Source organism: Leuciscus leuciscus, assembly GCF_965113295.1.
Source record: "Leuciscus leuciscus genome assembly, chromosome: 1".
Lineage (NCBI taxonomy): Eukaryota > Metazoa > Chordata > Actinopteri > Cypriniformes > Leuciscidae > Leuciscus > Leuciscus leuciscus.
The window spans coordinates 48873206-48887261 of NC_138725.1; the positions used below are offsets into that span (position 1 = coordinate 48873206).

At 40.8% G+C, this 14056-nt stretch overlaps 1 protein-coding gene across 1 annotated transcript in view; it reads left to right on the forward strand.

The window, feature by feature from the left end:
• Positions 1-14056, forward strand: part of csnk1da (casein kinase 1, delta a) — a 33483-nt gene that overhangs the window by 16371 nt on the left and 3056 nt on the right. The window contains exons 3-8 of the mRNA XM_082165954.1: positions 3054-3202; positions 4154-4382; positions 4559-4729; positions 4992-5140; positions 5246-5417; positions 9636-9748. Of these exons, the coding sequence (XP_082022080.1) occupies positions 3054-3202; positions 4154-4382; positions 4559-4729; positions 4992-5140; positions 5246-5417; positions 9636-9748 (983 nt within the window). The remainder of the gene's footprint in view (positions 1-3053; positions 3203-4153; positions 4383-4558; positions 4730-4991; positions 5141-5245; positions 5418-9635; positions 9749-14056) is intronic.

Below are 14056 nucleotides of genomic sequence, written 5' to 3' on the forward strand. Positions count from 1 at the left end.
TTGACATGGAAAGCACGTTCAAATTAAATTGAATTAAATCAAAGCAAATTAAAAATTTCCAAATGGGAAAATATGCAGGCTTAATTCATATTACTTTTATCCTATTCCCTTTCAATCGTGGGCTTTGTATATTCACTATCGTCTGATTAAAAACATAATGGGTCACTAGTAACACTTGGGCATAAAAAGTTGTTATATTGTAACTAATGTGATCACAAAAAAAAAAAAAAAAAAAAAAAAACTTTTCTTACGTAGTATTTTTGTCTTGTTTCCAGTCCAAATATATATAAAAAAAATCAAGATGCATTTACTAAACAAGTATGAAAAAACACCTCAAAATGAAGTGATTTTTTGCATAAAACAAGCTACATTATCTGCCAATGGGGTAAGAAAAATTATTGTTTTAGATTTAGCTTGTTTTAAGCAACAACAAAAAAACAAAATCACTTAATTTTTGGAGTTTTTTTTTTCTCCAGAAAACAAGACATAATTTCTTATGCCATTTCACTAGTCTAGTAAACGTATCTTGAATTAAGAATATTTAGATATTTGAACTGGAAACAAGTAAGATACTAAGTAAGAAAAACTCTTTTTTTTTTTTTGTGATAATGTTTGCTTATTCACACTGGTACAATAGCAGCTTACCTGTGTATTTCACAGTGAGAGCATTAGTCTCTTCACAACTGGGTCCTGGCTCTGTTTCTGACACTAAATGAAATTTTGTACATTTATTTCTCACCACAAATATCCCCTTTTTACAAAGCTTTCAAATCAAGTCAAGTCAGTTTCATTAATGTATTGCTGAATCATCAGGTATCATTAATTATCTAAGGGCATTTTTCTTTGAGCAGGGCTCTTCAATACTATTAGTTCTTCTGAATGACAATCCTTCCTACCTGCCCATTCTGGTGTGTTGGGCTCATGACTGGAGCTTGGTAACGTTACTGGGCCTTGCTCTTCACTGTTAGCAGCAAACTGGACTAGAGGCGGCTGCTGCTGAAGAGCTACAAGAAAAAGTTTGATACATGAACGGTGGTTTGCAGACAACGTTGTTTTGCACGGTCGCTAGCATCTTGCACTGCTCCTAACTACCTTAACGTGTTAGCTTACTTACCGGCCTCGTCGTCTTCGTTTGTTTTTTTGGGGAAAAATGTGCTCAGCTTAGAACATTTGGCCGCGTCAGTTTCCAAAGCTTTCTTCTTTTTTATCCTGGCCTTTTCAGCGCCGCCTTTGCGCTTTCTGTTATCCATTTTTATCTGACTTTTTTATTTTGAACAACTTGCAAGGTGCCGTGTCGGGGGCGGGGCCAGGGAGTCAAAAGATAATCACGTCATCATTATCCTGCAGGCTGCACTCTGCGAGAAATTATTAAATAAAATAGAATGGGACTTCGGTAAAATAATAAATAAAAAGAGTGGGGCTGCGGTATAAAAAAAAAAAAAAAAAAAATCCAACCCAGTGCCATGACAACAACGGCCCTCGCGGCCAAAAAAACATACCGGCCCACCGGGAACTTTCCCGGTGCTCCCGATTAGCCAATCCGGGCCTGTGTGTGAGACTACTTGGTACTTTTAAAGCAAAGTATTTATAATGACCCATAAAGAATTTACTTCCAGTATATTTTATTAATAAAACAAATGGAAGTGATTTGGCAAGTCAACTGTAAGGTTACATTTGCCAGCATATGTCCCAACATTGCAAACAGGAAAAGAAGTGTGTGCCTGTACTAGCAGCATACTTGTAGTAAATGAATACAAACTTCAACATATTCTGAATCTCTAACATAAAATAATAGACTTCTATCCAACATCCTCCTGTTATGTGCAATAAGCAATATAATCCTTAAGACAAAAAAATTAATAAATGTTTTTGCTTTTGCAAAATCACAAACAGCTTTCATACAAAAAAATATAGAATGATGTACCAGCAGCTCTCAAACAAACATAATGCTTGTGGACTTAGGCATATTCTGAATAATTAGTTACATGCAAAGCTGCTCTTATACACAAATAAATAATAAAGAGTATAAGACTTGTCACTTGAAATTGTTGCTGTATACCAAAATCAAAAACAGCATACAAAAAAAGTAAATGAACATCTGCAGAGAACACAGTCAAAATGTAACTTTTTGTGACTGGCATTGCACACACTGTGACTGGAGGGCAGTACAGTAAACCTACGTATAACGTACGTATAACAGATCTGTTTACAGCATATTGATATGAAAACTAAATACAGAAAGCAGCTCTCATACAAAATACAAAATGGTCCACAACAGTTTTTAACAAAGAGATGTCTTTGTTCGGATTTCGCACTCAGCCATCATGCGTCTCTGTTATGCGCACGCCACAGACTGTCGGGGCACTGCACTTCCGCACTACAGAGTTCCGCCTTTTGTGTTCTGTCAATATAACGTTGTTAGAAAAAAGAACATTTAGAAAATCAATTTTTGACATTTGTGCATCGATTCCGAATCGTCCACGTCACATCGCGATGCATCTAAGAATCAATTTTTCATTTTTTTTCACCCCTATTCAAATTATGTTATGGTGTTGTAACAGCTGCCTTTTCTGGTTCACATGTGGCTGAACTGTGAGAGGGGGCAGAAAAATGCCCTTGAAGTGATCTAATTGGGTATCAGCTGTCCTTTCACGGCAGCCTATATCTTTTCGTGCATCACTTCAAGGTCTTCTAGAGATTGTTGATGCTTTATAGCTGATGAGTTAGAGCCCTTTCTGAGGGTGACCAAACAGCACCGCTGGTTTATTCAAGCTAAAGCTCTGCTTGGGTTTTTTATCACATCACTGTCCTACTGAAACAAATGTGCTCCCAACCCCCCCACCTATAATGTTGTAGGTCACCTTCAGATTTTGTCTGTCAGTCCTTCAAAGATACAGATATATATTAGTCAAAGTACATATTAGTCCCCTCTATTCAGTAGTCTAAACTTTCAAGATAATTTTGGTTGGCAAGGATTTTCGTCATAAACCACATGAGATTCCCTTTTTGAAGGAAAAAATCTTCTGTACTAATGGTAATTGTTTCTTCAACAGTCGGTATTCCAACTATCAAATGGTGTGGAGCAGAAGGAGATTACAATGTGATGGTGATGGAGCTGCTGGGACCCAGTTTGGAGGATCTCTTTAATTTCTGTTCTCGCAAGTTCAGCCTAAAGACTGTTCTTCTGCTGGCTGACCAGATGGTAAGGCTGTAGACGGGATCACCATATAGGGCTGTTGCGGTGAAGGAATTTCCCTTGTGGTAATTTTGAGTGGCTTAATAGCGCGATAGGTGGTATTATCGCCATTTATTTGGATTTATTTATATTTATTTGTTGCTATATAAATAAGTGTTACGATGTGTTTAGCATGCACAAAATCGAGGACATTTTCCGTAACCAATGTAACCGAAACTAAACGGCGTCTCTGCGCATTGAAAGGCACCATTTATGGTAAATACCCTTAAACGTTAAAAGGGCGTTACGATATTTCGCTTTCCTTGGACACGGCAACCTTTTTAACGAATATATATGACTTGACCCCAAAGCCAGACACAGGTAATCGCATGCGCTCAGTGTATCTCTCTCATTCACTGTCTGTTTAGGCTTAAGTGCAAATCCACGAAGCCTCTGTACAAATCACCATGATAAACAGTCTTGTTATCATTATTAACTTATTTAACATTCAATGCACACGAAGTTCAAAACAAGAAGGGTATAGCCTTATGAAAAAAGAAAACGCGAATATCGCGGTTGCTGCGGTTACTTGCATTCCTCTGCGGTTGGCTTGTCAGTAGCGCGGTACTACAATATTGCGGTTATCGCGACAGCCCTATCACCATAACCGTTGTCCTCTCCACCCTACCTATCTCTTGTTCTAGAACACCCAAAATGGGATAATGACTCCAGGAAGTGGCGTCCTGATGACACAACAAGCTTTACTGTCATCCTTTCAGCTGTTTTACATAGACAACCAGTGTCCTCTTTCACTTTGTGTTTGACTGAGTATTAAGTGCCAAGAGGCATAATGTGAAAGAGCTGCTTGTTCAGCAGTTGTCATGCCTTCATTGGATTTATTTGAATTGGTGTGCTAGGTTTGCATGAAGTCTCTCATTCAGTCATTCGACTTGCTAAACCTGTCTGTTTTGTCATCAGATCAGCCGTATCGAATACATCCACTCCAAGAACTTCATCCACAGAGACGTCAAGCCTGACAACTTCCTTATGGGCCTGGGGAAGAAGGGCAACCTTGTTTACATCATTGACTTTGGCCTGGCCAAGAAGTACAGAGATGCTCGCACCCACCAGCACATCCCTTACCGCGAGAACAAAAACTTGACTGGCACTGCTCGCTACGCTTCCATCAACACCCACTTGGGAATAGGTACCCTAATATGTCTTTTGAAAAAAGTTAAAATAATATTATAATATCTTATTGAAACCTCCTGTACGTTCAGACCTGACCTGTCATCACCCTAGCATTTACGATCAAGCCACTTCACCTGTTATGGTCAGGCCATCTTAATGACACGCAGTGTTTATGGGTGTTTTCTTTCACAGAGCAATCCAGACGAGATGACTTGGAGTCTCTTGGCTATGTGCTCATGTACTTCAACCTGGGCTCTCTGCCATGGCAGGGTCTAAAGGCTGCCACAAAGAGACAGAAGTATGAGCGAATCAGTGAGAAGAAAATGTCCACTCCTATTGAAGTCCTGTGCAAAGGATACCCATGTAAGCTTCTGCTTATACATATAAGGTTTTAAATATGTTATAAGCTTATGTTATGTAAGATTCCTGTTTCAAATAAATACTGTTCTTTTGAACTTTTTCAACAAAGAGTCCTGAAAAAAATCGCCATTTCCACAGAAATAAAGCAGCACAATTGTTTTCAACATTGAAAAATACCTCTTTCTTTAGAAATTTGGAAAAAGTGTAGTTGACCTCAAATCTGAATTTTTTTTTAAAATTACATTTGCCTTTTGTTTGTTTCCAGCTGAGTTTGCCACATACCTCAACTTTTGCCGATCCCTTCGCTTTGACGACAAGCCCGACTACTCTTACCTGAGACAGCTCTTCAGGAACCTTTTCCACCGGCAAGGCTTTTCATACGACTACGTGTTTGACTGGAATATGCTCAAATTTGTGAGTGTCAAATGGGTTGTCTCCGCATGGTTGCTGTATTTCTTAAATTGTTCTTGGTTTTTATTGTGGTCTTTTTGACTTAATGCTTTGTGTTGTGCTGTTCAGGGCGCAAACAGAGCGGCAGAAGATCCGGAGAGAGAGCGGAGGGATCGAGAGGAAAGATTGCGGCATGGGCGGAATCCTGCTGCCCGTGGCATGATGCCTTCCAGCTCAGGCAGACCCAGAGTCACGCAAGAAGTAGCACCTCCAACACCCCTCACGCCAACCTCACACACAGGTAAGATGTCCACTATTGTCTGTTGGTGCTTGTTTTTTTGTTCTTTTGTGCATGAGGATTGTTTTGATTTGGAGAAAACATCTCCGGTTACCTAACGTAACCTTGGTTCCCTGAGAGGAGGGAATGAGACACTGTGTCACCATTAGGTGGCACTGCGGGGTTATTCCTCCTCCTTCGAATCTACTGAAGCTTTATGAAATCTTGCAGGCGAGAATACACCCGCCAATGGCGTTCAAGCGCGCAAAATAGAGGCAGGCTCCCCCGCACTATAGGGTGGTGCTGAGTGCCATTGCCTCAGAATCTTGCACTGTAGCAGAGCGCAGCCGACTAAGTCTCTGAGATAAGTAATACGACAGTGCACGCAGTGTCTCGTTCCCTCCTCTCAGGGAACCGAGGTTACGTTAGGTAACCGGAGACGTTCCCTTTCAAGTCGGTCTCTCGACACCGCGTCACCGTTAGGTGGCGCTGCGGGGAGCTATAAAATCCCACCGTGTTGATAGTGAAGGTCCAGATCGGCAGCAAGCCAAGCCATTGACCTAGCTAAAAGAACTCCATTTGCAACGGAGACCTATAAGCTCAGCAGCATAGCAGCTATAAGAGCAAGTTGCACAAGCATGGGCTGTTGCAAGCACATTGCAGAGCGGATAAAGGTGGAGGTTGGGCCAACGCCTTGTACTGATGTCCGCTGCAGCGGCGATGCCGGTGCTGTCATGAACGTAATACAAGCGTGGTAACACCATGCAGATGAAACCCGAAGGCAGCAGAAGTACTGGTGCCATTACGGACAACACATGTATTGCCAGGAACATCCAGGTTATAAACACCGTATAGGCCATAGCAACATGCAAGGTGCCTGATAGCCCACCTGGCATAGGTTTTCCGCAAAGGTTACCACCTGTGTGGGAGAAACCATAAATGATGACAGATTTCATGTCTGTGCTTTACACCATGAATGTGTACAACAGCATTGCACATAGATATAACCACGAGGGTGACCATTCGCGCAGAAGGCGGCAGTGTGACTACCTGGCTGTAACAGCAGACTGCGAACGCCTAAACAACCTAGTTGAACACCACTAGCAGGGGCGTAACAACTGATGTAATAGTCACATGACCAGTTTGACTACATCCACAAAGTAGTTCGCGTTGTAGATATAATCCTTTTGGAAGGCAAATGGCGATGGCAGCAAGGAGACAATAATCACAGAACTGACCAGAGCGTCCAGCACAAATCAACCTTGTAGAAGGGCGAGAGGTGTGCTTAAAACAGGGAAGGCTATAAGTCGCCATCCAAGTACTCTTGCAAAAGACAAGGCCGCTGACAGGGGCTGTCTGACCAAAAAGAGATATATAAATATACTCTCTGAATGGAATATGATCAGTTGATCATCCAGAACGCACACGCTCCACTCAAGTAGAAGGTAGATAGCCACACGTGTACTCATGAATGTACACATGGTTCGTTCATTTCGGTCAGGTACCGGACCAAGTTGAAACACCAGACATCAAGCTGGCAGAGGGTTAGACCCAACTAAGCACAGTCGAGCAACGCTGGACTGATGAAATGGAGAGCGTGGAACAAGCAACAGCGTAGTGGTGCATAGACATTAAACCAGCTCTTATGAAAGCTACAGCCGTAGTGCCATTAGAAACCATGGAAAAAGTATATAGTCCCCACAGTATCAACTTGAAGAAACCGCAGTAGAGGCCAGAGGAGAAGAGAGAGCGAGTCACTGTGGATTTGTCTCTAATAAAGCCTGAGAAAGGCCCCACCTCTCCGGGTTTGCTTGACCAATGAGAAGGGTGCACTTTCCAGGCGGGAAGATTCCTCTGTGGTTGATTTATGAATCTTTGTTCTAAGCGTGCTCATTTTCAATGGCGTCTGGATTGGTTTCTGATGACGAAACTAAGAAAGATTCTTGTAATACTAATGTTGCACAGCTATCGGCATATCATGTACACAATCATTTCGATCTTCAAAGTACCAATTTATAGAGACCAAATATGGTATACGTGAGGTTACGTTGACCGTTGGTTCTATAATAAAATGCATAGAATCAAAGAGATAATAGTATTAAAAAAACAACACAAGACAGTAAATCATTCACAAAATGTTCTGGAATGCATGTTAATTTCATGTTAATCAGTTCATCGATAAATGAATGCAGGAAAGTCTGTTCTGATGTCTGTAGGTTTTGTGAGCAAGGGGCCCTGTTCACATTGCTAAAAGTCATAAAACCAACTTATCTGATCGTGGTCATGGTAACTAAAACCTTCTTGCCCTGTTTGGGGGGATGGGGCCACAGATCCCTGAGTGAGTTCTAAATATCGTTTGTTAATCTATAACAAATACTTGTGTCTGACTTGTCTCAGTCGTTACAGTATGTACATGAGCACAGCATCAGCAGCCGTAGCGACAACAACTGTGAATATACGCAGTTAGATCAGAGTAGCTGATTGCACCGAAGGATACTGGGCAACATAACAACATAATCACACATCAGTATGTACATGAGCACAGCGTCAGCGGCCGTAGCGACGACAACTGTGAATATGCGCAGTTGGATCGGAGTAGCCGGTTGCACTTAAGGATACAGGGCAACAAAACGACAAAAAAACACATCAGTCTGTTCATGAGCACAGCGTCAGCAGCCGTAGCGGCAACAACTGTGAGCCCACATCATAGTCAATTGCAAGACTTGGAGATACAGTAAGTGAGGTTAATTACTCACCGAAAGCACGAAACTGGCAGGCCATTGCAGGTATAGACCATGGCTTAGCGCTGCTCTAAGGCAGGGCAAGCAACGCAGTATTGTCCTGAAGGTTTCCTGTCGTTTGTTCAGACAGACTCTCTCAGCGCTGCTCCTTAAGGGCATCGTCCAAGCAGAAGCACCGCGGTCCTGGAGGCATCTTGAAGAAAATGTCATACTCGCCGGAACGCTACAGGAGAGCGGCAATCCTTTTGGGCTCCGACCCTGAGGAGTGCGTACGTCAACAGCGAGCTGTCTTCCTGTAACTGAACGAAAAGATTTTGCACGCTTGAACGCCATTGGCGGGCGAATTCTCGTCCACGAGATTTCATAAGGCTTCAGTAGATTAAATCTTTTTTTCCCTCTCATTTGATGTCATCTTAGCTGAAAGGAAGTGGTTAAAGGGTTGCAAGCTACTATCCACAGCAGGATGTTTGCTAAACATGACTTAAATTTACAAGCGTTTGCTTTATCAAAGTGTGGAGGTACAAACACAGACATTTCTCCCTACAAGACACTTAAACAGTGACCCTTGCACTGGTCTTGTTAGCATTAGTCAGCAGCCTTTAAGGGCCCGTCCACACGGAGACGCGTTTCGCTGTATACGTATAAATTTGTTATCGTATTGGCGTTTCGTCCACACGGATCCGGCGTTTTCGGAGACTGAAACTGCTATTTTTTTAAACCGGGTCCCAAGGTGGATAAATCTGAAAACGCCGCCCTTGCGTTTTCGTGTGTACGGCCAATCCGTACATTTTGTGAAACGATGATGTCATCACACCAAGTGTCAACTAGTCAGACACCGTTAAGTCACAGCAACTACATTTATGGTTTTTCATGTTGTTCAACAAAGTTCTTGATTAAAAAAGAAAGGAAAAAAATAAGCTACTGTGCCCAATATTATTGTTGTATACAGCCATAGTAAACAGTGCGCAAGGTTTATGCGCATGCTTTAAGTCTTCTTCTCCGTTTTTAGTGTATGTCTGTGGCAGAATTACAGCGCCACATACTGGTCTGGCATGTATACTACATCGTTTTGAGTCGGTTTCAGTGGTTTCGTGTGTACGCAGATATTTCTTGAGACGCCGCCGTGTTTACAGAATTTTTTTTTTGAACGGGGAAAAAAAATATCGGATAGGGAAAGCTCTGGCTTCGTGTGGATGTGGCCTAAGTGTATGGTCTCAATTAGCAGAGCTTCAAGGAGTTTGGTGCAAAAACTCATAAACCCAACATATGCCACCTTTACCAGAGTCCTAGGAAACTTCTTTTTTTCCCTTAAATTCAAATAAGGCTTATTCTCAGTGAGTAAGATCAGCACAGTGCAGTTTTTCCAGTTTGGTATAATTTGTGGTTCAGACATTGGAAAACAGAAGGCTTTTTGTTTAGGTGAACATGACCCAATGTGTTTTTTATTCATTTTTTCCCATACTTTTGATTACACGTCTTCCTCCTTTTCTCTTTTTGCTAGGAATGGAGCGAGAGAGGAAGGTCAGTATGAGATTGCATCGTGGAGCCCCTGTCAACATTTCCTCCTCTGATCTAACTGGCCGACAGGACACCTCGCGCATGTCCACATCACAGGTACCAACTTTATGACATGAAATACACCCCCACCATTGCCTGTGTGTTTGGCTGCAGTGTCTGTCTCTGGCCCCAGCTCTGCTGCTCTTAAATGGCCCTGTCTTTATTTCTTCGGTTTGGTTAGAAGAGCTTTATAAACAAACTTCTCCTAAATTGTTTTCCAGCCAAGAGGCAAAGGGGATAATGATAGAGACTGATAGCCATGAAAGAGTGCTCTATTATGAAAGCACTGAGAGGTGTTTTTGGGCTATATATGCTGTATAGCTTATCTAGAAATTTGCGTTCAACAGTGAAATAGACATTTATGTGAATAGATGTAGAAGACATCTACAAAAAAGTAAGTCACACTGTAATTTACCTTGATAAATAACCTGGTAGGATTTAAAGATTAAGGAAATAGAAATTCATTCTATTCTACTAAATTTTATTATCATATTAAATATTATTTGTATACGTTGTTTTTATTATGAATAAAATAATATTATTGATATTGCTGGGCTCAACAATACAATTTTTTTCTTCTTCTAGTTATTATTATTATTGTTGTTTTGTTTTTTATGATTGTTAGAAAAAATTATTTTCCCAAATTTTTTTTGGGTTGTAATAAGATTTTTTCCCCCAGCTATATATGTAACAAAAAAAATGTACTGCTAAAACTTCATAAGTGTTTTGGAAAATTATGGAAAATTATGCAGAGAAAAATGTGCCAGTTTAAACAAAATTGCGTTGCTGACATATTTACATCAGTTAAATTTGCAAAACAACATTGTTCAAAACATCACAGAACACCAAAATGTTACATTTGCAAAGCATCAAAACTGACATACATAAATTTAAATTGCAAGGATGGTTGAAACTCAAGCACTGGCCCTGGGCCATTGGGCCATCCTTGTTGTTGAGCCCTGTATTGTGTAACCAACCACTGCCATATTTCAGGTCTTATTTGCATAGAGTTGTTTTTAAAACTTGTCACACATTCTTGACATGCTGCACAGAGTCATTATTCTGTCTATAGAGTCTCTGGTAATTTGAATATTTGCTATGTTAACGCTTCTTTAAGATCCGCATTTTTGCGTTTTACCACGTTGTTGATTTTCTTCACAAATATGTTTCCCCCCTCCACCCACCCACCCACTTCAGAATAGCATTCCCTATGATCACCACGGCAAGTAGATGCTCGCCATGTTCTGGTATGAGAGGCAGCATTGGGTGAGTGACAGTTGGGTACAATGCCTTTTTTTTTTCTTTCTTTTTTTTACCTGACTTCCACTTCCCTGCATTGAGTAATATGCTCCCTGTCCCACATCACTGCTGTACGGCTGTAATGCAGCACATCACTCACGCAGAATGAAGAGAGAATTCACTACTTCATTCCCAAATGTAATTCAGATGAAACAGGCAGATCTTTAGCAAATGCTGTTTAAGTGTCTCATTGAAAAATAACATGGTGTTATTAAAAAATGAGCCACATTCGGGCACCAGAAGTAAAATCCCTGTTCATTTTCTCAATAGAGAAACACAAATCTACCATCAGTTCTGAGATCCTCTTGTGAATATTATCAAAAGAATGTTGTGCAAACATTGTTGAAGATTAGCACCCAGGCGGTCACTTTCTGACACTCGAGTTTCTGCACAAAAAAAAAGCTTTCTTCAGGATAACTGAGGATAACTTCATTGACTTCAATTCAAACAAAATATTGTTAAGGATTTTTGGTATTTTGCTTTCACCAAATATTGTTTTTATACTTAATGTCTCAGTAATTTTATATTGTTCATTCATTTTGCATTACAAACACTCTCTCCACCTCCTTACACTTGTATTTCGAGTGTGATTCATTGGCCAAAAAATAGAGAACAAAATAGTTAAAGATGTCTTTTACGGATGTTAGTATTATTATTGTTTTTTTTTGTATAGCTATCACCATAAAATCGTTATTGTGATTTATTTTGGCCACGATAAAAGTGTAGTAAAAAATCTTGCATCGTGGCAGACCTGGTTCTTCTCGAAGCTGGTTGATTGGTTTGCAGCTTAGACTCGCAATTGAGGAATTTGTTTGAAATGACTATAGGGAAAATGAATGGGAAAAATGCTTCTGGGACCAGGGCCATTGAAAAAGTGGGCGATCACTGTTCTACACCGAAACCACCAGTATTCATAGCTGGGATGCTTGCGTACTTGATTCCGGCTTCATCCCGGTTAGCAGTTTATGACCTCACGCCCCAGTCTAATGACTCAAATGGTATTTTTAATCCTTGCAGAGAAAGTAATTCATAACACCAGATGATGTGATGCGTTACTCACAGATGGACAGTACTGTGATCCTCCGAGCCATTTTTAACTGAACTGAACTGTTGGGCTGTTGCTTATTTTTTTTACAAAAAATGTGCCAAAGCTTCAGTCTCTGATGCTCCAGAAATATTTCCCTGCTGGAAAAAAACTGCTCAAAACAATATTTGCAACTCTTGATGGGTTCGAGTATGCAATTGCACTATTATCCTCCCTTTTAGTCACGTAAATGTCTGGCCGAGATATCTCCATACCCCGGTGCTCAAATTTTATCAGATCAAGAGTTCTAAGAGCTTTCGTTTTGTGCAAAAATACAAAATTCCCATATGCACGTATGCCCACCAGCCCACAAGTCCCCACTTTCCTGAACAACTGCTAGCAGCCTACACATGATCACCATGTACTCAGCTGTATTTAGAAAACCCAATAATTGATTATTTTAATCTGGTATTTGGAGCGCTGATCAAAAACCAGTCGCTGAAGCAGAAAGGAAGCACTAATGCCATGCAGCAGAGCGCGGTTGATTATGTGCTGTGCAGCGCGCTCTGCCTGTGACTGTGTGTTTCTACACTCAACTCTGTGATGTGTCAGTAACCTCTAGTTGCCTGGGTGTGGATGCCTCTCTCTGTCTCACTCTTTTAACCCCCAGTGCTTGTCTCTGGCATGCAGTGTGACCATCCGGACTGTGCTCCTGTGCCCACATATCAATGCAGCTTTATACTTACAAGCCTTTTTGCTTTCAATTGTTTGTAAAAAAAAGTGTAAAACTGCTGCTCATGACCTCAGTTTACAGAAAACTGCCACCACTTCATTTATTGTTTGTGCCCTGAATGAAATGTTTACTTGTAGTCTCAGATTTGCTGAACGGCTCACCTCTGCAGCTCTTTTGTTCCCTCTGTAACGTCAGAGACCGATTCACCCCCGCTCTTTTGAGAGCAACCATTACATGATTGGCCCCAGAGTCCTGGTGGGCCCCCCTGCACTGCCATGCATTTGACGAAGGATCATGAAAAATGTATCGCCACCTAATTAATCACCTCAGATTTTATGCATCTGAAGATGCAAGACACAATTAGCTGTGGCCCCTCCCCCGTTCGTGAAATTGCCCGCCATTTGTGTTCTCCAGTGGGAATCAACAATACAGTGTATTGTTTTTCCCCTCCTTTGTGTTTGGTGTTATAAACCTTGTTCCCCCCACTCCTGCCATATGCCCTCTGCTGGGGCAGGCCATGGGGGAGCTCAGAGGATGGCCCCCGGACTCGGACAGTTAAACCCCCCGTAAGAACTAGCGATGCACCAAATTAATTAACAGTTTTGAAGGCCGAAATCGTTGAACAAAACAATGGTTCAATTATCTTGTGCACACAGCATGGATAAGCTACAATTTGGAAACATGTTATCTTGGGCTGGGGTTGACGATATTGATTTCTCATTTTTAATCGATCGTCATTTTAATGAACTGAGATGTTTTAGTCCTTGCTATTTTTTTAGTTGATGCATAAACACTAAACCAGCCTAAATTAGCCTAATTGTAGCACTACTACCATCCAATAATTGCAATAATCTTTTGAATGGTCAATTTTATAACAAAATTCAAACTAATGTCATTTTGACGCTCTTTAATGTTGAGTGACAGATTGCTGTATCCAGTGTTGAGTGTTGATTTATTAAATAAATGTTATTATTAAATAAACTTTCATTTCGATTTCAGTTTTTGGCAGAATTTTCGTTAAATTCATTTTGGTGCATCACTAGTAAGAACTGTATATTTTTGAGAAGTTAAATTGACCCAGGCTTAGTGTTGTCGAGCAAAACTGGAAAACAAATCTGATTACAACCTTTAATCCCAAGGGCACAAAGCTAAAATTCATGATGAAGCTGAAAGCATGACATCATGAATCTGAAAATGGTGATTCTGAGCACTGAATTTACACCTGGTATTAAGTGAAATCTATCTCGGCTGACCCGAGAAAAAAAAAGAAAAAAAAAAAAATTTAAACTTTTGCTTACAAGTCATATAT